The sequence below is a fragment of the Cydia amplana genome, chromosome 12 (genome assembly GCF_948474715.1).
Source record: "Cydia amplana chromosome 12, ilCydAmpl1.1, whole genome shotgun sequence".
Lineage (NCBI taxonomy): Eukaryota > Metazoa > Arthropoda > Insecta > Lepidoptera > Tortricidae > Cydia > Cydia amplana.
Genome location: NC_086080.1, coordinates 16,111,037 through 16,134,989, shown reverse-complemented (window position 1 = coordinate 16,134,989; position 23,953 = coordinate 16,111,037). Strand labels below are relative to the sequence as shown.

Sequence of the window (23,953 nt, the reverse complement as noted above, 5' to 3'; positions counted from 1 at the left end):
TTGTTTCCTCGTTCTCTTATGAAAAATTCCAACAGATGTCGCTACTTATATTGAAAGATTGTCTAGACCTTAATATCAAAGAAATAAAAGTCGTTTTCTGTTGAAAGCAGTTGTCAGCACAATCAAGCAGTGACGTTTCAAAGAGGTATTTTTCTTTTTAACGGACTTCAAAAAGGAGGAGGTTATCAATTCGACCGTATGTTTATTTTTTGAAGTCGGTTAAAAATATTGTAAATATATTTATATTCCTATGCTCACGACTCTAGTCCCAGGGGGAGTAGTCAGAGGCATGTTAGTCGATCGTTTCTGTTTTATGGTTGCTTTTTTACTTTTTATCGAACATCGACTTGCCTACGATTCACTGAGCATGTTGACCTAAATTGAGCTATAATACCTTCGTATTAAGTGTCATTTAGAAATCAGGTGGGCCTCTTTAAAATGTCATTGCAGTAACTTTGCCAAACAAAATATGTTGAACTCCTAGCTTACGAGTAGAATAGAACGAAAACTCAAATTTTGCCAATGAAGCGTTCCTTTAGTAGGTCTTTGTTTTATGTGACGTTCGGAGAACTAGCGATTGACACTTAAGTAATCTTAAAACAAAACAATGTTATGGGAATGAACTGTAGGTATTATGTATCAGTATCACTATCATGGGTATAAATCATCCAAGAGTCATTTAAAGTGTCGTGGGTAATAAAAACGAAGAGACTCCTCTCTTCGACAATAAGTGACAAAGAGTAAGGGCCAGTTGCACCAACCACATTTGATAAACTGATCAACGTCAGCCGGCGCGCCCCGGCGCTTTACTATGAAACTTTCCATACATAAAAATTTAGCGAACTCTTTAACGTTACGAACAGTTTGGTGCAACCGACCCTTAGCCAATCCCTAATCCCCCGAACGTATCCTGTACGTAGATATCCCGAATGTATACCCCTCTTAAATATCCTTCTCATCGCACCCCAGCCCCGCGGACCAGTTACAGATGCCCCCCACAGGGTCAAAGCTCAGGCCTTTAGGACAGATGTACTCCCAGCCCAGTAGCGAGCCGTTATCGATGCGCGCGCACGAAATGAACTTCTTGCACGACGATGGGTGGGGGAAGTTGCCGATGTCCAAGCATTCTATGGTTCCTGGGGAAAAAAAGCGAGATTCGTGTAAAGGCTTAGATGGTGTGAGATCTAGCGACTGCTTAGGTTTAGTTAAATTCAACCGATCGATCAAATACCATATAAGTATGTAAAGAAAGTCGCATGCAAGTTCTCGAACTTGTTATTGAAATAGTTGAGAATTGTCAAGTAAGTACCTGGATTAAATTGAGAGTAAAATGTTAAGAAATTATCAAAAGGTACATAAAGTTTCTTGATTGGGAGTAAAACTTTCAGATTAAAAACGAATTGGCGCAGTCGGTAGGACGAAGCGTAAATTGGTAATTCATGGATGTCTTGTTTTAAATATTATGCTTTAAAAATGCGATCTTTATTGCGGTAATATTATAATATTCTACAGGGAAATAAATAGAAAAATAGACTACTGTTTTAAAGGGTGTTTTAAGTTTGGGGCTTACACACCTTTGTGCATGCGTATTTTATTATAAATAAAAATTATTCTTATTCTAAGTAATTGTAGCGTGGAGAACTACATATAGGTACTGGTTAACTTGCCATACCCTATTCAGGGTCCATGTTGTTCAATTTAATTTAAATACCATCTGTACCTGTAAATACCATGGAATGCAATAAAGTAAATGAAATGAAAGGAAATATATGAGTCCAAAATATATCTAGGTGCTTTATGACAGCTTTTATTAATGGTCTTATTCTATAGTACTGTTCTTACCTTTCCCATGTAGCACGACCTTCGTCTCTTCATACTTCTCCGCTATTCTTTCTGATCCATCATCATAATAATCATAATTATCAATGGGCCTGTATGTCCTATTCGGCAGGTCTTTCGGAATCTTTTCGAAGGGTTTCTCGAACTTCTTGGAGGGGACGCGGCGGGGTTTGGGCGTGGTGGCGGGGGCCAGGGTAGGTGGTAGAGTGGTGGAGATCTTGCGGAGGATCGTCTTGCGGGTTGCTGGTTGCCTGGTCGTCTGCGGCGTGGTGACGGGTGAGAGGTATTGGTATTCGTCTGGGGAAAATAAAATGTACAGTCAGTTTCAATTTGTTCTATCGGCATCAGGTGTAGATCAGAGGTTTGTTAGGAATTACCTATTATCTAAACAAGACTTCATTTAGGTTTTATACAAATGTTCAGTTCCTATGAGAACCTATGGTTCCTATGATTTAGAATCTAGAGCTAAAGTTTCGACAAAAATTAGGACAGACTTCTCACCTGGTGGATAGTTGTTCTTTTTCTTTCGCAGTAAAGTACTAAGTGTGCTTTTTTAAATTCATAACTAAAAATAAACATTGATAAAACAAAAATTATGCAATTCCATCAATCAAAATCATTAAATCTTGACGTAAAATATAATGATCATAATGTTGAACACACAGACGTAACTAAATTTTTAGGCATTGACATGAATGACATGAATAAAAGAGACGTAATTACTCGTACTTACCATCATAAGTCTTGGTAACCGGAGACTCCAGCAAGTACTCCCTAGTGAAATACGATGGCTCCTGCCCAGGATATCCTGAGGTCGAGTACCCAAACTCCTCCACCGGCACGCCCACATACTTGTCATTCCCACCCAAATACCTCGCCGTAGACGGACCGAGGTTCTGACCTCCGGACACACCTTGGTTTAGTACTGAAGGCGTGGACAGCGGAGATCTTGATACAGTGGATAGGAACACTGGGCTAGTACTAGGAGGGTTATAAGTAGTTTTAGCGTAGCCAGTCGTGGCGTCATACGCTCCAGTTGTTGAAATATAATCCTTGTTTCGCAGAGAAGTGGATTCATAATTGGGTGTGCTGAATTCCTCGGAGTATATGGTCTTGGGCTCGGTAAAGTCAGTGTATTGCGGGGTGTAGGAGTAGTCGTTGGTCTGGGTTCGCGTGGATTTCTTGGTGGGTTGCGAGTCGTCGTCGTAAGTTGGCAGTTTGGGGATGGGCGCGGCTAGGAGTTGGTGGGCTGCTATGGCTACTGCTGTTTCTGCGCTGTCATCTGTAATACAATTACTTTATTTTTTAGTATATACATATATCACTGTCATAATTTATTATGCGGTAGAGTGGATATAATTATCGAAAAACCTTTAAAGAACTGACCAAGATTAATGCATGGCAAGATAGCTGTTTACAGCCCAATCACCGTATTTGAAGTTAAGAATCCGTACTTAATAGATTACCTTCAACCGTAGTGGAGCCCAAAGTCGTCGTATCACTCGTATCCTCTTGGCTCTTGGATTTCTTCAGCTCATCTAGCTGATTCTGCTTGATGCTGGCGCTGTACTTCTTGCTCTGTCTCTTTGGCTCTTGTTCGTTGGTCGCGGATGGGTTCTGGTCCCTCCTTTCGTCTTTGAGATTGACGAGCGGTCGTCTTTGGATTTTCACTGTTGTTTTTGGAACGTATCTTGGGGCGAGCGCTGGATCTTCGATTGAATCTGTGAAATGAAAGGCTATTGAAAACAGGTCTAATGGGATGTAGCTGTTGAGCACTCATATGAAGTCAAGTAGGTATTTTGGAATACAAAATATGACCTCAGTGCAGCTCAGCCTCAGTTAACATGTTACAAGGAAAGACTTGTGACATGATACAGGATTTCTAATTAGTAAATTTTGGCATGCATTTTCAGTGGACTCTTTAGCTTTAAGTCTCCTTAATAGCAATGCGCGCCGTAGGTACTTTTAATTGATGTCCTACTGGTTTCGTATCGAGCAGTGCAAAAAAACTGTCAGTGTCACTTATGCCCCTAAAAGACGTACCAGTATCCCCGATGTCCTGCAGCGATTCCTCACTAGCCAGGCCCGCTGTTGAGGCTTGCGTGGTCGACGTAGTCGAGAGCGACGACTTGGTCGCGATGGCCGGGCGCCGGCGGCTGGCGATGCGGAACGGCCGGCGTGACGTTGGGGCGGTGGTGGTTGCCGTTGACGACGACGACGCAGATGATGATGGTGATGCTTGAGATGACGGGGATGGCGTCGTTGAAGTAGCTAAGGGTAGAGAAAGAGTAATTTTAGATTGCAACAATTCTGGCTTAGCACTAATGTTCTGACATTTGGATTTGTAAAAAAATCGGGTATTCATAAAATCATCCCGACGTTGTGCAACAGCAGTTTACACATTCGGGAAAAGACTGAATAAATCTACAAACGTCTTAGGGTAATTAATGAATCTGAATTTATCCGGCCGACTTTGTTAAGATCTATGCTAACATTTAATTATTTATTGATCTTCTTTAGGCACATAAATAGACCTCTGCCCATTTTAACCTGCGGCTTTAAGCTTGTTTTTGTGACATACTCGTATCATAAATGTAATGAATCATTTAAGCCTGTAAGCACGTCCACATGACTAATAACGTAGGTGTATTATGCGTCACAATCCGCATTTTTATTGCGTTAATACACCTTGACATTGAAAGCTCAGAATACTTGTTTGTTAGTCGGCTTTAACCTACATGTTGTTAGATGAACAAATGTCACATCGGATCATAATACTGAATAGAATTAAGCTTTATGTATATGAGGTAGATCTTCATGGCTATTTGCTTTCGAGTCTTTATACCTTGGAAGATCGTACTACGAAGGTGTGGGTCGATTATCCTAAACTGTATTAAATTATACGCCCAAAGTAAATTTACTTTTTACTAAATAGACAAAAACTGGAATAGGTCCTTGTGCGTGACAAGTTATTGTGCAAGGAGTATTCAACTAATTTTAAAAATGTTCTATCAAGATGTAGTATAAAAATATATATTTGCATAATTATTTTAGACCCTTTCGTTAGGACTTGAAAACCTGACTTTAGGATTGGTGCTAAGTAGGTAGGTCATAAAAACTCTCATTGTTGTAGGTATACAGTTACAAAACCACACATTCGGATGAACCTTAATGGAGCCAGTTCATAGGCTCGGACTGAAACGAGGAAGATTGCATACACACAGGTCATTAGAGAGCTTACTTAGCATTGCCAACATTTAAACAGCATTGAGCAACTCGCGCGGCGACGTGACAAATAGCTTTCGTTTGATTAATGATATAACGGAGACAATGTTTAAACGAATGGGTTGACAATATGACATGCAGTCGTCGAACAGCAGCCGGTATTCAAACCGCTTTTAAGTTTCATAATTTCATAGCATGCAAAGTGACTGATCAATTGAGGGTCTACTTGTTGTCAGGCATGCCTATTTCTTTGGCATGCTCGAAATCTAAAAGGTTTGAAACTATTAAAGAACTTAAGAAGACAAGTCTAAGTTTTTTTTAAAGTTAGTTCTACTGTAAGTATGTAATTGTTACGATTCGCGTGGCATTTTCTTCCACACTGTGGAAGTGAGGAATCCATAGTATTGAAAACATAAAATAAATACCTACAGAACCATATTAGCGCATATTCACACGGCTTAGCTTTCCAGCTTGAAAGGTACCTAAAGGTTGAACACGCCAAAACTGGGGCATGTACAATCGACTATTGCTATGCAAATAATAGAGATATACAAACTTTTATGGCACCTACTTGGTCACAAGACACTGGCCTATAATGTTATCAAGTTTTTTTAAATTATGTTTATTCGTTGTCAAAATGTCGAGCAAACAACATCAACAACGCGAGCGAATTTTACGCACGCGTACGTAACCGCGTAAATACGTAGAAAATTCATTACTGAGCTACAGAGATATCGCGAAACGACTGAAATGTCCTCAATCTACGGTTTGTCGCGTATTAAAAAAGTTCCGTGCGCACCTAACAATAGATCGGAAGCCAGGAAGTGGAGGCGTGCAGGGTGTCAAGAATAAAAAAAGGACGAGAAGGTGGTGAACATGTTTGCCTCAAATCCTAAGATTTCGTCTCGCGATGTTGCTAAAAAAGTTAAAATGTCTCAGTCCTATGTTCAAAAAGTGAAACGTAGGGCTGGCCTAAGGAGTTATAAGGCCCAGGCAGCACCAGATCGAGACTCGAAACAGAACTCATCCGCGAAGAAACGGTCTCGAAAACTTTATGAGAATTTCATAACCAAATTTGCATGCGTCGTCATGGACGACGAAACATACATAAAAGGTGACTTTAAACAAATTCCTGGGCAAGAGTTCTATACCAGCCTAAGTAGAGTAGACGCCCCTGAAGAGTGTAAATTAAAAAAACGTTCGAAATTTCCAAAAAAGTACCTGCTTTGGCAAGCAATATGTAGCTGTGGGAAAAGAAGTCGGCCGTTTATTACTACCGGGACAATAAACGGCGATATTTATAGAAAAGAGTGTTTGCAGAAACGTTTGCTACCTTTCATAAGAAAGCATGACTCACCACCTTTGTTTTGGCCAGATTTAGCCAGTTGCCACTACTCAAAACCAGTGATGGAATGGTATGCTGCAAATGGGATCGTGGTGGTACCAAAAGTGTGCAACCCCCCAAATAGTCCGGAACTGCGGCCCGTTGAAGAGTACTGGAGTATTATGAAGGGAATTTTAAAAAAGAAAGGCGGCGGAGTAAAATCGGTCCCTGAACTACAAAAGATGTGGACATGGGCGTCAAGACAGTGTTCTATTAACATGGTGCAAAGTCTTATGAGCCGTGTACGTAGGAAAGTTAGAAAAATGGCTTACTGTGTAGACCAAATCTAAAATATGGAATGTTATTTTAAACAGCGTTAAATATGCTATTAAATGTGTAAAACATAATATACTTTTCACTTTTATTATAATTTTGTACTACATTTTGTGTGCCCCAGTTTTGGCGTGTTCAACCTTTAAAACACTAATAATTGCAATGAAAGTGCTGTTTTGTTTGTCTTGTTATTAGCAAAGGAATCATAATCGAGTTTGCTAATTAACATCGATAGTATCGATACACTGCAATGCACACATCCATACACCATTGTCCATTCTCGGGCACCCGTGAAACGAGCGGAAGTTCCATCAAGGCGTCGTTAACTGGCCGGTAATTATGGACAAACAAAGGGTCACGAGGTTATCTGACCACTTACACTATTATCGAGACAGCGCTATGTATGTTTATATTGATGTCTCGTTCGCACACCAGAGGGCTAAAGCCCTTGCTACACGGTCGCCGACAAGCCTTCTAACCGTCTGTCCTTGGTCTGACCTTGGTCAAATTTTGTTGGAAACAACTGTCTACACGGTCCGTCCAGACCAAGGCCACGCGGTTTGAGGGGCTTGTCGGCGACCGTGTAGCAAGGGCTTTAGCCATGATGCCAATCGTTTGCGCCGTAGCGAACGAAACGGTAATGTCTCTCTATCACTCTTCCGTGTACTTAAAGCGACAGAGAGGCATTCGACCGCTACGGCGCTAACGATTGGCATCTTGCTAGGCACCCAGAGCGGCTTGGATCCGCACCCAATGTGAAGAACGCCTTATAGGATCATATTTTGAGCGATACAATTGTTAGTATTAACTCACTATGTCAGGTTTTAATGGTTGAAACGTCTAGAACAATAAGCAAGACGGATTGAGACTTAAGGGGACGGTATATGACGTTTTCGATTTAGACCTCACTTTGTGCAATCAATTTGTTCAATGAATGATTAATAACTGCATTAAATTATACGCAAATCTGTTCACGAAGAAGCCGTGTACCGGCTCTTCACGCCATATTTTTTTTTATTTCCTGTAATTCTCTACAAATCGACACTAAAAGTGTCCAAAAATCAAAATATGGAGTTCCGTTTGAGCAAGACGCATTACAGTTTTGTCTTTGACAGTAATTGAGTTGTTGTGGGATTTTGAAGGCTAGATAACTAAACTACCAGATTATTATCTACTAATATTTTTACTCACAAATACAACACAGAAATTCAATCCCAAATGTAAACTTTCGTATAATTTCCATACATTGACGACATCACTCAAAACTCTTCTTCGAGTCAGATGGCCGTTGGCCTTGCATCGAAGCAGACGTGTACATCGTCATAGCTCGTTTTTGACATTAATAAAGACATTTCATCATATACGCATACGAAAATGTATACCAGTAGATAAATTGTATTTCATAAAATAGGGTAAATAAATATAATCACGTCGAGCTCCAGTCAAATTTTAAATGTGAGTTGTTGTTATTTACGGGTCGTAACGGTCGAAAACAGCAGTAAATTATCCTAAAACAATACGATTACAATCGAATTTAAGTAACTTGTTCCTTCAAAACCCGCTTAAAATGAAAAAAGTTTAAAGACTCGTTTTACTGATTGGGATTGATTTTCATTATGCTGGTATCAATTTTGCGTCATTATAAAAATGTATATGACTTCTGTACGTCAATGACTTTTGATGTCAATTAATTGTAATCTTGTATTTATGTTAGAGAATATTATATGTTCATTTAAATATTACTCATCTATTAATACGAAGCGTAATTCGTTTAATACCTAAAGACTTGCAGTGTCTACACCTACTTTGTTGACGTTCGTTCCGTCTATGTATGCGATTACGTAACGTGCTGTTCTGATAATCTTCAAGAATCAAGATAATTAATAACGGCAAGACCAGCATTTAGTACCAGCGAGTTTTGCGGATTTGGAGACCGAGATGAAGCTTACAGGCCAATATCGCTGCGGCCTGGCCTGCTTATTGTTATGTGTATAAATCGAATGTTATATTAATTTACTATAAAAAACAATGTTTTATTTCAATGACATTCTGTGCGTAGAGGTATGTATGTTTCGGTGATTATAAGAATTATGTCCACACAATAATCGTGCAAAGCAGAGACTGCATTATTTCTTTACGGTATAAGCGGTAAGGAAAAACTCATTGGTATCCTGGCTCGTACCAATGAGTTTTTCGGAACTTATGTACGAAATATCATTTGATATTTACCACTAGCTTTTCGGTGAAGGAGGAAACATCGTGAGGAAACCTGCATACTCGTAGTGCATACATTTGCGAAGAAATCCAAAGCTGTGTGTGGTCCCCAATCCGCATTGGGCTAGCGTTGAGATTATTGTCTATACAGGGTGGTCCAAACCGTGACGTCCAAAAATCGTGGGCTATCATAATGTACCCCATATGTATGTTAGCCGATTTTTCGTAGTTTTCAAGTTATGATTTTTTAAGCTTTTAACTTTTCCTATGTAGGTAATATTCTCCGACCGTCCTTAGTCTGGGACCGGTCTGAAAACCAGCGCCGGGCACCTAGGCCCGGCACACGCTGAGACTGGAACCCTTTGCCTAATACAAAGATCTTCTCACTTTTGTTTTGTATATGATAACAACTGTTTTATTTTATTATGTAAGTAATTCTAACTCTATTTTATGTTCATGTATGTGGCAATAAACAATTCTTATTCTTATTCTATTCTTATTCTTATTCCTATGAAATTCCGGGGTTCCCATACAGAGTGGCTGAAAAATAACTGCATTCCGTTGCCAGGGAGGTGTTGGGATTATACTGAGCAACTTTTATTATGGGACCAACCCCGAAATCGCGAAAAAAAATTGGCTTTTTATACATTTTGGCTAGTCCATTTTCTATGGAAGGGTAATTTTTTTTCGCGGTTTCGGGGTTGGCCCCATTGTAAAAGTTGCTCAGTATAATCCCAAAACCTCCCTGGCAACGGAAATGCAGTTATTTTTTAGCCACTCTGTATGGGAACCCCGGAATTTCAAATGAAAAGTTAAAAGTAAAAAAAAATCATAACTCGATAACTACGAAAAATCGGCTAACATACATGGGGTATATTCTGATAGCCCACGACGTGAGGAATCTAAAAAAAAATTTTTGGACGTCAAGGTTTGGACCACCCTGTATATAGGCTGAATTATTATTATTATTTATAGGCGGTACGGTACCGTTATTATTTATCAATACCGCTTCGTTTTGAAGGTACTATACCTGTTGAAATATAAAGTACGGTACCGGTATAAAATTGCAGCAGGTACAACAATTTTTTATAGGTGTACAGTCAGCTGCAGAGAAAAGGTACCACCCCTGCATACAATCTTCTATGCAGGGGTGACCTGCAGCTGACTGTACCTAAACCATCACTGACCGAGCGTAGGCGAAGGTCTCCGTTTCAGCTTGGGCAAAAATACTTTCGTTTGTTCGAATGTTCTCCTTTGCATATCACATTTCTCAAATATCTCGAGAAAATTTGTAAGCAGGTTCGGTAGTTGGATATAATTACTCGGTTTCTTTTTTTTTTATAAGTTCTAATAGGCAGAGATTGTCATAAAGGACTTAAGCGACAGTAGGGTCTGTGGTACTTAAGACCATTGTGATTATTCGTAGTGTCCGACCGAAGATTCGGTTTCGGTTTCGGTTTCGGCCATAAAATCATGTTTCGGCCGTAGTTTCGGTTTCGGCCAAAAAACGGCCGAATCTTTCGGCCTGGCCGAAACATACGAAATAGTACTTCGTATTATGAAACTAACTATGTGACAAAGACCAAAAGTTGGCGAGCAAGTAGGACAACAATATTTATATATACAGAAATTTGTGTTTCGGTCGGACACTAATTATTAGGTACTTACTGATTACGCTGCGCCGCGTGGAACGTGAGGTGCGTTGGGGTAAGTACATACAAATCATTCAAGAAAAAAATCCCTTTTAAGATCACTCGTGTGTCTGCCCCTAATAGACTAATTCAATTGAAATTTGGTACACATTTTTCACATATGACAAAGAGTCGGTGATCCAAAGATGGACTAGTAACGTAAATAAATAAACTTTTAACTTTGCGGCCATTTTTTTGTATCGTGTGATATATCAGATATTAAATTGTAAGATATTTACTAATAATAAGCATTGGTCACGTAAATTATTTTTAGTCTTTTTTTGCAAGTATGAATGATATAGAACATTATTTCAATTATTTTTAAAATTAAGCCTATCCAAAGGCGACTTGGAAGATGTGTCATGGGGATCTATATTCGTTGGGTGAAAAACAAGTTTTTTTGTCTAATTATCGTTTAAAACACAATCGATCGGCAATAACGCGGGCACATAAAACAAAAAACTTCTTTTTTCACTCATAAAACTCCTTAAACCTAATAAGAGCTAAACAAAAACAAGTGCGAGTCGGACTCGCATTCTAAGGGTTCCGTATATTAAGTCCGTCTCACGCTTGACTGCACATTTCTTATAGATTTTCCTGACATATATAGGTAAAGAACTACTTTGTGTATTTTTTTCAAAATTTTAGATCCAGTTGTTTCGGAGAAAGTGGGCGGAGAATGATCATTTTTTGCCTATTTTCATGAATAACTGCTGAACTATTAATCCTAAAATTATAAAAAAAGTTATGTTTGAGATTCTTACAATGAGCTCTTTTATTTGATATGTAACACTATATAGTTTAAAAAACATATTTTTTAATTTTTTCATTTACCCCCCCCAAAAATGGCTACCGTATTTCAAATTCTCTAAAATACATTTTATTTACGTTACACGTCCATCTTTGGGTCACAAATTTACATTTGTGTGCCAAATTTACATATGTGTGCCAAATTTCAACTGAATTGGTCCAGTAGTTTCGGAGAAAATAGACTGTGACAGACGGACGGACAGACAGACAGACGCACGAAGAATTATATGTATATGCACTTATCCCAACGCACCTCTCGTTCTACGCTGCGCGGGGTTCATTGCCGCTTCTACCGCCGTAAGTGTAAGTACAACTACATCATCAAGGCTACGATCGAAGATAATCAGTTCAGCACTGAAATAATAGCGGTGGAATGCCAGTATAATATTTAATTATTTATTTTAATTTTATAAATTTAATAGCAAAATAAATAGCGAATATAGGATACTCGTACAAGTAAATCTGTAAAGATCTTAGGGGTACATCAGCCGACATATATTATTAAATTTTATTTTGTCGGCCTTAATTAAATTTCCACCCTGCCGAAACTTTATTTATTTAAATTTTTAATTGAATTGATTTTTCGCCTTATGAATAACCGTATAGAGTAGTAAATAACATTTTACATCTGACTTAATGACATCTGGGTTTATTCGGTTTAACTTTACAAAACGCGTATCTCGACAAAGCCATAATATGCAGAAAATAGTTAACAATCAAATGAATTAAATTAGAATTTAAATACGTCACGTGTGACATGAACAGACAAGGAGAGCAAGATTTAATGTATTGTTTCTCTTTCTTCTTTCAATGGAACGTTTTTACAGTTTCTGTTCCTCAAAAGAGGTCAGTGGTTAACACTAAACTCAAAACGCAATCTTAAAAAAACTTGATGGGTCAATGACCTGTCCCAGTAAAGTGAGGTAGTGTGCGTGAAGTGCGCTTGTGTGTGAAATGGGGTAAATTGACAGAATCTGAAAATTTACCCACCTCTACCGTCACCGCTTCGGAACGACAGGTACGTCGTATCTAATTGTAAGTTTGTTTTATTTGAGATGGTCCATTGTTTTATTCAAATAAATAAATTCAAATAAAAATACCTCAAAAGTATTACCTAACAGAAAATAAGATTTTGCTCTACGTTTTCACGATAAATGTCACCAGTTCGATTCATTTTACAAATGTTCCTTGCAACGTTAGATAATGGGTTTGTTGCTTATTCTTAGGTAGATTAGACTTGTGCTTGAGTTCAGAAAAGAGCGCTGTCTGTGACCGAATAACCTAATCCATTGTAAGTTTATTCAAGTATTTCTGGTTTACGTAACATCGGATATGATTGTTTACTGAATGTTCACTGATCCACTTTGTAACCAATTATTAATTACAACTAGTTTATCCTCAAAAGAACTTATGAAATAAGGATATGTGTTTCTCAATCGGTATTTATTTTCAAATCGAAGAACATAAATAAATATTATGGGATAATTCTGTAACACAATCACACGGTAAGGAGCTTCCAAAAATTTGATCGCATAACTCAAAATCATCAAAAAACAAATGATTTATTTTTGTATTCATAACTCTGATAACAAAACTAAATATTTTTTTTAACTAAAAAAATAATTGAAAAAATCTAACGAAGGGGCATAGCTCTGGTTAACATCCAGAGAGGAAAATGGGGACAGCGTTTATATGTAATGGAGATACGGTCGTCCACTATCCGCTTAAACGTCGAGATCTAATCAATCAATGTTCATTTCCGAACCGATAAAAACCTTACATAAGCATTGCCCCACAATTATAACGAGCACAACGTGTGTAAAACGAGATCAATAGTGTTCTCAGCGATTAATCGGATCATTTCTCCATCGTTTCACAATCATCGATTTGTTTTGACGTGGGAGCGCGCTGGCTCGTAATTAGCATTTGTAATTCAATGGGAGGTTTAATAACTAACATTGACATATCTAATGACCGACATATATGTTATGAAAGCGAGATCAAGCTTAGACAAACTGAATCGAATAGTAATAGCACATTAGCTAGAGCTGGAACGTTCAAATGACGGTTACTTAGTGAAACATTATTTTACCTATCTAAAATTATTAATTGAAAGTTAGGGGCGAAAAATCAATCTAGCTAGGTTTTATCTCTGGGAAAACGCGCTTTTTTGAGTTTTTATGTGTTTCCCGAGCAAAGCTCGGTCTCCCAGATATTTTTATATTATTACCTGTGCGAAATTGAGTAGTTACGACTAGTTCAAGCGGATGGCTTTACCGCCAATCCGACCGGCAGCTGCTAAATTGTCATTCAAATTTCCTTTACATATAACAGGAAAATTATGCAACGATCTACATGGTCCTCCGAGCCGGATTTCCGCTCTACCTGACAGGTTCTTGTTATGCGTAGATTCATGTTTAGATAAAGTATCTTTTTAAAGGCGCTGAGACGAAGTGACAATGCAAGTGTCGCTGTCTAGCGAAAGCGATAACAATCTCGTGTTCCATTGCTAACACGATGTTATTCACACTGTTTATTGTTGTTGTACGTTGTTGTATAATTTAGTTATGGAGAGGTGTGTAAATTAGCCCCCAGATTAACAATAATGGGACTAAAGAAAAGTATTCAATCGTTATATTGTCTTCGGTTACCGCGATAGTTACTCATGAAATAAAACTATTAAAACGGATTGTATCGCGTGTATTGAATGTATACTGGAGAAGCGCTGGTGGCCTAGCGGTAAGAGCGTGCGACTTGCAATCCGGAGGTCGCGAGTTCGAACCCCGATGAGTTTTTCGGAACTTATGTAGGTACAAAATATGAATATCATTTGATATTTACCAGTCGCTTTTTGGTGAAGGAAAACATCGTGAGGAAACCGGACTAATCGCAATACGGGCCTAGTTTACCCTCTGGTTTGGAAGGTCAGATGGCATGGATGGCGCTTTCGTAAAAACTAGTGCCCACGCCAATTACTGGGATTAGTTGCCAAGCGGACCCCTGGCTCCCATGAGCCGTGGCAAAATGCCGGGACAACGCGAGGAAGATGATGATATTGAATTTATACTACATCCCGACGTTTCAAACCCGGCCTTTACACTAGCGTTCGTGGTCAACGGGTGACTGAAGAAAATACGCGATATAATCCGTTTTAATAGTTTTATTTCATAACCAATCATTGTTAGCATGTCTCAATGATATGGAGGAATAGCATGTGGCTTTCGAGCTGCGGTATACCGATTATTAGAGTAGAATAACTAGAAATCGCTTGCACCCGATATGTGAAAAGATGGGAATTCTTAATGGTGACTCTATCTATATATTACCTAACTAGCGACCCGCCCCGGCTTCGCACGGGTTAACAAATTATATATAAAGCTTCCTCTTGAATCACTCTATATCTATTAAAAATAAACCACATCAAATTCTGTAGCGTAGTTTTAGAGATCTAAGCATACACAGGGACAGACAGAAAGCGGGAAGCGACTTTGTTTTATATGTACTATGTAGTGATGAGACTTATCTGCCTATGCATAAAAGCTTAAATACATATAGTAGTTGTACTACTATCAGAATCTGGCTCAGAACTTCAATCTATGATAAACGAATTAAACCAGGCTAGCACGAGAATAGGCCTAGAAATGAATCTAGCTAAGACGATGCTAATGACCAACAGTACGAAGCGACCAATATCAGTCAATAACAAGCCTCTCGAGTACACAGATAAATATATATACCTTGGGAAACAAATAAGTTTTGATAGAGCGAGTAATATTTGGGAGGTAGAGCGAAGAACACAAATTACATGGAACAAATACTGGAGCTTGAGAGAAGTATTCAAAAGTAACATGCCAATCGCTATAAAAACTAAAGTCTTCAACTCATGTATTATACCATGCCTAACATATGCCTGTCAAACATGGAAATTTGATAATAAAGTTAAAAATAAATTAGTCACATGTCAGCGAGCAATAGAGCGAAGCATGCTAAGTATAAACAAAATGCAGAAAATTCGACATACAAAGATTAGAGATATTACCAAAGCAAAAGACGCACTACAGCAAGCATTAGCATTAAAATGGAAATGGGCAGGCCACGTATCACGTATCCGAGACCTGAGATGGACAAAAATTCTGACAACATGGAAAGGTCCACTAGGGAAAAGGAAACAGGCGCGACCATATGCTAGATGGGAAGACGAGATCAGAAAAACAGCAGGCCAAAACTGGATACAAACAGCACAAACCAGGGAAGATTGGATAACTTTGGAAGAGGCCTTTACCCACAGAGGGGTTCTTGCATAATAAAAAATAAATAATTTAACCTTCATTTGTAAAAATGGATGCAAGAAATAAAAGGCTTTTTTTTATAGTAGTTGTAAACATTACGTTGCATTTCTACGTTTTATTTATTACTAATGTTATTAATTTATGAAAAATGAACACCTCATCAAGCACAATAACGTAATACTTGCACTTGTTCTAAATACGAGCTATCATTTTACACGTGAACAGTCAGGGATGCCTTAGATAAAACAACAAAGCGTCGATTAGAACTCCGTTTCCCAGATCCAGATCAAAAACGGCGTTACGACAACGCGTGAGACGCGGTAATAGGGCTTATTTCAATAGGAAAATGGGCGAATTTCTCACGCGTAGGGCGGGTGGCGAAATTTCGCGTATTGCCCAATGGTGGGTTATGATGACCATGGCGCGTTGGCGACATCGTCGTGGGAATATATTATGTTTAATGAGTGCTTGATTTTATTGTGTTGGAAACCTTTCGAAACTGTCTTTATGAACAGAGGAAGTGATAGTGAGTGAGGAGGATGATTTGATAAAAATGACTTCCATTGAATAAATAAGCCTTATTTCATGATGTTATGCTCTCACAAACGGTGTTAGCCTCACCACGTATATGTCAGTACATACATATTTTTTCCAATATTATTGGTTATTTATGACTGGCTAAACGTTGGTGGTGTTACCTACTAGAGGCTATAGTGCCCATATATTAATGTATACTATACAAGTAAGGTGTATGTTTTTAAAATACAATTAGGTGTAAAGGTTTTCAAGTAAAGGATTATCTCTTTTCATAATAATTATATTTCCGTCTGCTTCTTAAATAGTGGCACCGCTTTAAAGGTTCAACTTCACTTCAACATTTATCAATAGTAATTGCATTTTTTATGCAAATTGCAATTTTTGCCATAAAAGTCTTTACTTTCACGGTGCTACATTTTGAGACCGTGCCTTACCTACAATAAAAATTGAGACGATACCAATCTGATTCAGTGATTTAGTGAACGATATAGCTCCGATCTTTAATTATAGTGGTTACATAATTATGGGTCCTATTAGCCAAGCGCTCAGTTAAAAAGAAACCAGGTTTTACGAATCGACAGACCATTGAATGGATTGCATCTCGTTTCGCGACTATGAAAGTGCAGATCCCCGATACACTTGACCGCGCGCTTTCACCGCTCATCGGAGGAAGATGACTGGTTAGGACTAAACCTGCAAACAAACCGGTTAAACCAGAGTTAGCAGGGAATTATTAAATACCTACGATATAGTTTGGTACAGATAAAAACTGAGGGCCTAGCCAAGATAACAATATGTACCTAAGCACTAACTACCTACCTAAAACAAATACAATACATATAAGGCTTAGCTTAGTTAAGATAATCTACAAATATAGAGATTGTAACCGAGTGTAACTGGACCTCTGAAAAAGAAAAAAAAAACTACCGTAGGCAGAAAACGACTGACGTGACTTTTCGCAGCATTTGTCACCCCGATACATTTTTACTTTTGGTTTGTAACATAATAATAACTAAAAGTATTTCAAACCTTTACAGACCTAGAGTACCTAGTTGCTCATAATCTCGCATATTTTTACCGTCATCATAGTACACTTTCCCGCAATTAACTCATCGATTCACACAAAACAGCAACAATCTACGGCCTTTTAATTGAATTACCGTTAACGTAGACTCGCAACACAATAGATAGACCGTTGGTTGTTGTTATGTTCTCACGTGACGCAATGACGCAACGCGGTGGCAGTGAGTGTTGACCCAGAACTTTCTCCGGAGAGGAACGTAATTCACCGGCTCCTCTATTATGGGACTGTATTCGGAAACGGAAATTCAATATCAGTACCAGAGTGCCATTTTATACAAGTTTTATTAGGTACTTAAGTGAGATATTTTTTTAACTTCTTGATTTTGGAAAATACACTTTCATTTCTTGTGTGAAACCATCTTCTATAAAAAAACTTCAAAAATAATTTAAAAAAATTATAAGTATTTTGTTTCGGATTGGAATCTTAGATTTCGGTGCATACCTATAGTTAATACTAATTGGCACCGCAACCTTTTTTCTCTTGTAAATTAAGAACAGAGTTTTGCACATTCACAATATTTATTTTAATCTTTATATCTTTGTGTTTGGATTTGAATATACATAAGTCACGAAAACCGTAAAATTAATTTCCAATATAATTTTAGCATTAAAGTTGCACATTGAGAATAAGGGCTGTGGTTACGTCTAATGCGAGTGGATCGAACACGCGAAACGAGAATAATGTAGCGTGATTAGTTTATATAGACTCTAGGTATATTATAGAGCGAAGCGCTGTTGTCATAAACTTTTAAATTAGACTATTATATTCCATTATGCATGAAATTTCTTTATGCTGTAGCACGACAAGTCATTTGAATGATATGTATGTGCCCATCTATTATAATAGTTGTAATCGTAAACAGTTGTAAAGAATTGTGGAGGAACACAGATTCAAATGGTAAAATAAAAAAAATATGTGATGTCATTGGTAGACCCAGTTATCTTGTCGCACTGACATTGCTTTTCCGTAGAGCGTGAATGTTTTTTTATCGACTATCTAATTGTCGATAGTGTAGAACTGTAGCACTTGAAGTTACCTATATGTCACTGATAATTTCAAACCGCCGGTTTACATTCGGTTTGCAAGGGATTGCGTCTGTCAATGTGACATGCAGTTGCAAGTAGGTAAATCATTTATCTAAGGTTATCGCTTCACGTAAGACCAATGAGGTTATAAACTTATTTTTAATCAAGAAGTTTTCATTGAGACTGAGCATAGACTTAAAAGGCGAAAATTCTATTGCATTATGTAAACATCGATATCGAGATGGTCGATAAAAAAATAATTCACGCTCTACGGAAAAGCAATGTCAGTGCGACAAGATAACGGGGTCTAGTACTCGTACCTACCCGATGCCGATACTCCCTAGGAAATAATATTATAAGCATTATTACTCCCTGTGTGACCTGTGTCCCTGAGGGGAATATAATAATTTATAACTTTTATAAGCGAGCGTGATAGGAAATACATAGTTTGATTTTTAGGAAGTAAATAATATGTAAACTTCAATCTGTTGATTATATGATAGTCTGAATGATGTTGCTTTTATTTGTACTTTTTATTATAGCATTCAACAAATGATGGATGAATGAAACAAATGGACTTCCTTATCGAACCTACATGAATGAAAAGTAGCCACTAAACTAAATCTAAATTAACTACTACTAATCGAAACTATTCGAAACGTGTTCCTAATGAGTACTAGTTTCCTGTTAATTAATTTAATAGTCTAATAAAACTTTGCATTTTAGAATGAATTCGGTCTAGTACGATTAGTCATATTGTACTAATGTAGAAGTATTTCTCTATCACCTACTATCTAACGCAAGCAGCTTTATAATGTTTAGGTTAGATGTGTCACTTTCATGATGTTTATCGTTCAAATTTAAGACCACTTTATCATAGCCTTGTGTACCTTACAATTTCATTAGGAAATTATAACGCATTTCCTAAAAATCATATTCAATGTTTTTTTAGAATAGGGAAAGCAAAATATTATACCTATGCAATTTTATTTGATTTACGAAAGGATCAAATTCGATTATTATGAAATTGTTGTAATACACATAAAGTCTTACGAGGATAGTTTCTTTTAAGATATACGTTTGCTTCGGCCTTTCTACATGTATCTTTTTTGCATAAACTAATATTATACTTCGCCATTTCAAAATATATCGCGAATCATGCGAGTTGTTGTAACTTTATAGTGCTTGCATTGGCACTTGGCAGCCCGTGCAAATTGACCCGACCGTGAAAAGTGCGTTAATGTTTTTATTTCCACACGATTCGCGTGATACGGTTTAACTGATCAGATAAAGTTAATAACATAACAATTAAATTTAGTAGTGTTAATAACAAGAACGGTTTATATCTCTTTACATGGAAATTTATTTTTGTTCGTGATGTTTGTACCTAATTGGGATAAATAATAACATTAATAACATTGATAGTACCTAATACATACTAAACAGATATATGCAGTTTTAACTGGACTGGACACTATAAAAAAAAACAATGGGTTGAAATGAAATCTAGTTTAAATATAACTTAAGCCGAATTTGCCGGGTCAGGTTTGGTTTAGCTTCTTAAGGGGCCCACTGATTAACAGCCCGCCGGACGATATCGGCCTGTCAGTTAGAACAAAAATTTTACAGTTCCGAACAACTGACAGGCCGATATCGTCCGGCGAACTAGTAGTCAGTGGGCCCCTTTAGGCTAGGTCAGGACTGATTCACTAAAATACTACCTTAAAAACAGAGTCTGAAGACGTACCAAATACTATCAAAAGTACAAACACAACTACCGGTCTGCCCATTTCAAGCCTCCAAGTATCCTAGTAGTCAAGAGTGAAAGGCAAGAGTGAATACTGTTTCAAACATTAAGTATACCGATTTATACCCCTTCATAAATCACAAATAAGTTATAAACATTTGTAGGCGCAAAAACCAATAACTGGTTGATATCACATACCGAGCCTCGCGTGAGAACATTGCAAATATTATTAGAAACCCGAAGCCGTTCCATTAGTTTCTACCAACTGTACCATGCGTGGCTAAAAGAAATGGCTGTTACTGAACTAGGGAATTTGATATACGAGAAAATTGATGATTTAATAGCTTACTCTTGAGTAAAATAGACAACACAGAAAGAAACAGCACACATATTTGTACAATAATATATATGTAATTTTATATTTATCAAAAATACTACTGGGCTATAACCGCGAAAATCGAAGTTCGCAAATTGCGGGCATTTCTTTCTGTCACTCTAATTACGCCGTCATTTGAGTAAAAGAGAAAGATTCATTAATTAATTTCAACTTTCACCAGGATATTAATTGGCCAGATTATTTGGTAATGCAGTTTTTACTTGATTGAATTAAGCTATAGGTATAGTTATTATGCAAGTAAGTAAATTGCTATTTATTGTAACCAAATTATTTCGAAAGCTAAATATATTAATTGAATTGATAATTAATTAGGTACCTACTGACGTAGAAGCGACCGGGCAAAACTATAAAAATACCTGAATCCTACTCAAGTATGTTAGTTTTTAGTACATACTTGTTCTTGTTTTGAAAGAACTAATTAAGATTTAAAGAGGAAAATATTTACATTTACTGGAAAAGCATCACAAACAAACAATGCTCCAGGAAGGGACCTTGAACGGAACAAGGTTCATTAGTTCATTAAGTACATATTATAAAAACAACAATACGTGATAATAGGGTATTATAATAATTAATATCGTAAGAATTCACGAAAGTGGATGACTTAAAGCCACGCTAATTTTATATTGAATTAATCAAAATACCGACATGCGAATTGATGAATTGATATTTTGTGCAAAATTAAATGACTAGTTATTAGACAAATCCAACACATAAAAAATGAGATAATAAAAATAAAAAAAATGCCTAATTAATCACCCATTTATATATTTATTTCAACTTTATTGAACAAAAAGAAAAACTTAATGTACAAAAGAAGAACTTAATGCCAAAAATAATAAAATATTGAAGATGCTATCTCAATGCTGCTAAAAATCTATGTATAACTAACGACACTTCAAGGCTGGCTAATCTAGAAACATTAATATTTATGATAATCAACGCTTATTGAAGACAAGTGCCTCAATGATCGCCGGTACTTGTACGGCCGGGACTAATGTCGTCGACCTCCCGCCGTATAAGGAGAGATGCCAAATGTCTAGGTTGCTGAAACCGTGGCGGTCAACCACTCTTATTGGTTACAAAATTGTTAGGTATTTAATATTTTTATATTTAACCTTTAAGTAATTATGTTTGTTCAATCAATGATATTTTTGCGATTGCAAAACGAAAGCTTTAGCAAATTACGTATACTAAGAGATAGTGGAACCGGCCTAAAACTGAAGCATCCAGTAATCTGTCACATAATCGTTACGCAGAGAAACCGTGCGGGCTTTCATCTCAGTCGTGCTGTGCTTTACGTCACCATGCCGCCTGGGGACTAAACGCCGGTCAAAATGAATGGCAGAAAGGTGAAAACGAAGATGAACTCTAACATAGGTACCTGTTACACCTGTACCATTAGCGACTTACCGGTGCCTTTCTAAGCATGTTGTTATCCTAATATAGATAGAAATTGTAGGGGATATTCCAATACTATTCGATTTAGTTTTGAATTTGTTTGAATGTGTTGATGACGATCGATGTTTTTTTTTATTGTGTGTGATGCGTACATTGTTGAACAATTTGCATATTGTCCCCATCCAAATATACATATTGTATTGTATTTGCATATTAATGACGATAACTAAAGAAAATGGCGATTTTTTGCGCTAAACCAGTTTTCTAAATTTCTATTCGTATTTAAATATGAAGTACTTAGTTATTGATTTACCACTCCAATACATCTTCATATGGAAAGATTAATAAGGAAATGAACTCTACATCACTTGTCATGATTACACCGTAACCCATTCAATATAAACAGTAACCACAGTCAATCAGTTGACCGCAGCCCTCATAACGTCACGATTTCCACGGGAAATTTTATCGGCGATCGGTTGACTAAGTATGGTGCTGGGTTCAACGCTTACTGCTCTTGACTTTCAATTACTGACTAATAGTGTCCTACTAACAGGCGTGACTAAGACGTGATTGGGAAACTGTTGGCCACTTAATTACACACGAATAAGTATGATATCTAATACAATCTTACTGCACATGTCAAAATAAGTTAAATTATGATTTGATTGATCTATCTGATATCCGATAACTGGTCCAGAGTTGTACATGTGCCATTCTTTTATTCTACTTAATACAATTGCATTTTTTATAATGAAAAGGATAACTTCAACAATCATCGTGTAAACCCTGTTAGGCCTGCTTTGTTAAAAGTTTTCCGTTTGAGTTAACCTCAAGGCAAAACAAAAAAAAAATCATAGGGTTAAAGTTACGCAAGCATATGGAAATTTAAGACTTAAAATACCTATCCATACATTCCATGTCACGATTTAGAGGCAGATTTTCCTGCTGAAGCTCTACTTGGTAAAATAGACAGAACGAGTATAAAACGGTACCTAGGCAAGTAGGCATCAGTAGGTACTTATTCGTAGTTCTATTAGCTATTACAAGTGAAAATGCTAACTAGTCGACTGGAGACGATCCATAACGGAACCCTTCAAATGCGAAAAGCGCAGAGAAACCTCAACCGCAAACACAGCCTCTCGCATAGCTATCAAACCGGACTCACCGTTCGCCCCTCCAAGCCGCCGGCGCACGAAGCTGCGCGGGCGCTCACTACGCACCGCGCCAGCGCTCAAAGATGGCCGTCGCGTTCCATTTTCAATTTCGTTTTTCTTCGCGACTTCTTTGCGGGCGAGTTCCTTTCGGGTCTTGAATTTGGAGTTGCCCCGTCGAGTGAACTTGCTTGTGGTGGTCTCGTTGTCGATGGATTCGGTGACGGAGTCGGTGTCCGTGGTGTCTGGAGGAGCTGTGGCTTTCGTGCGCCGGAGGAACGGCTGCCGGGATTTTGCGGTCTGCGGAGGATAAATCATGGTGAGTTTCCTAAATTTTTGGATAAGAAATTGGTAGACTTCAAAAAGTTTGACGACAATTTGCAAAAAAATATATTAGATAGAGACTCTACAACTCTACATTAACACACCTTAAAAAAAGATACAACTTAAGGAAAAAACAATTGATTAAAGATAGAGGCAGGCAACAGGCGGTTAAGGCAGGGAGTAAAATCAATTGTGGGACCGGAACACTTTCATAGAACAGTTATAACATGAGTTAACAAGTCAAACTTTTTGGATTCAAAACAAAAAATCTTCAGGGTTACAATAAACTAAAGTATTATCACAGTGGGCTGTTATTATTTAATAAGGAAGTTAAAAATGTAAATAAGTGGAATCGATCGCGTGTTGAGAGTAACCCTGGTGCTTTTTGTGTTGTTTTTTGTTAAAGATTTAATTTTAGATTAGTTTGCATGACAGTTTCATTGTAATATACACCTTTTTTAGGAAATTCAATTAACTTAATTTTATGTTTAAGAATGAGTCTGAACGACACTGTAAGAATGAAAGTTTGTAGCATTTACAATTAAATCGTCCCGATTTT

General features: G+C 37.4%; 1 protein-coding gene across 1 annotated transcript in view; it reads right to left on the bottom strand.

Moving 5' to 3' along the window:
• Window positions 1-942: 942 nt before the first annotated feature.
• LOC134653164 (mucin-2) overlaps window positions 943-23,953 on the bottom strand; it is a 173,666-nt gene continuing 150,655 nt past the window's right edge. Inside the window, exons 20-25 of the mRNA XM_063508513.1 lie at window positions 23,085-23,370; window positions 3,883-4,110; window positions 3,306-3,560; window positions 2,573-3,121; window positions 1,843-2,136; window positions 943-1,136 (exon numbers count right to left, since the gene is read on the bottom strand). Coding sequence (XP_063364583.1) covers window positions 943-1,136; window positions 1,843-2,136; window positions 2,573-3,121; window positions 3,306-3,560; window positions 3,883-4,110; window positions 23,085-23,370 — 1,806 coding nt within the window. The remainder of the gene's footprint in view (window positions 1,137-1,842; window positions 2,137-2,572; window positions 3,122-3,305; window positions 3,561-3,882; window positions 4,111-23,084; window positions 23,371-23,953) is intronic.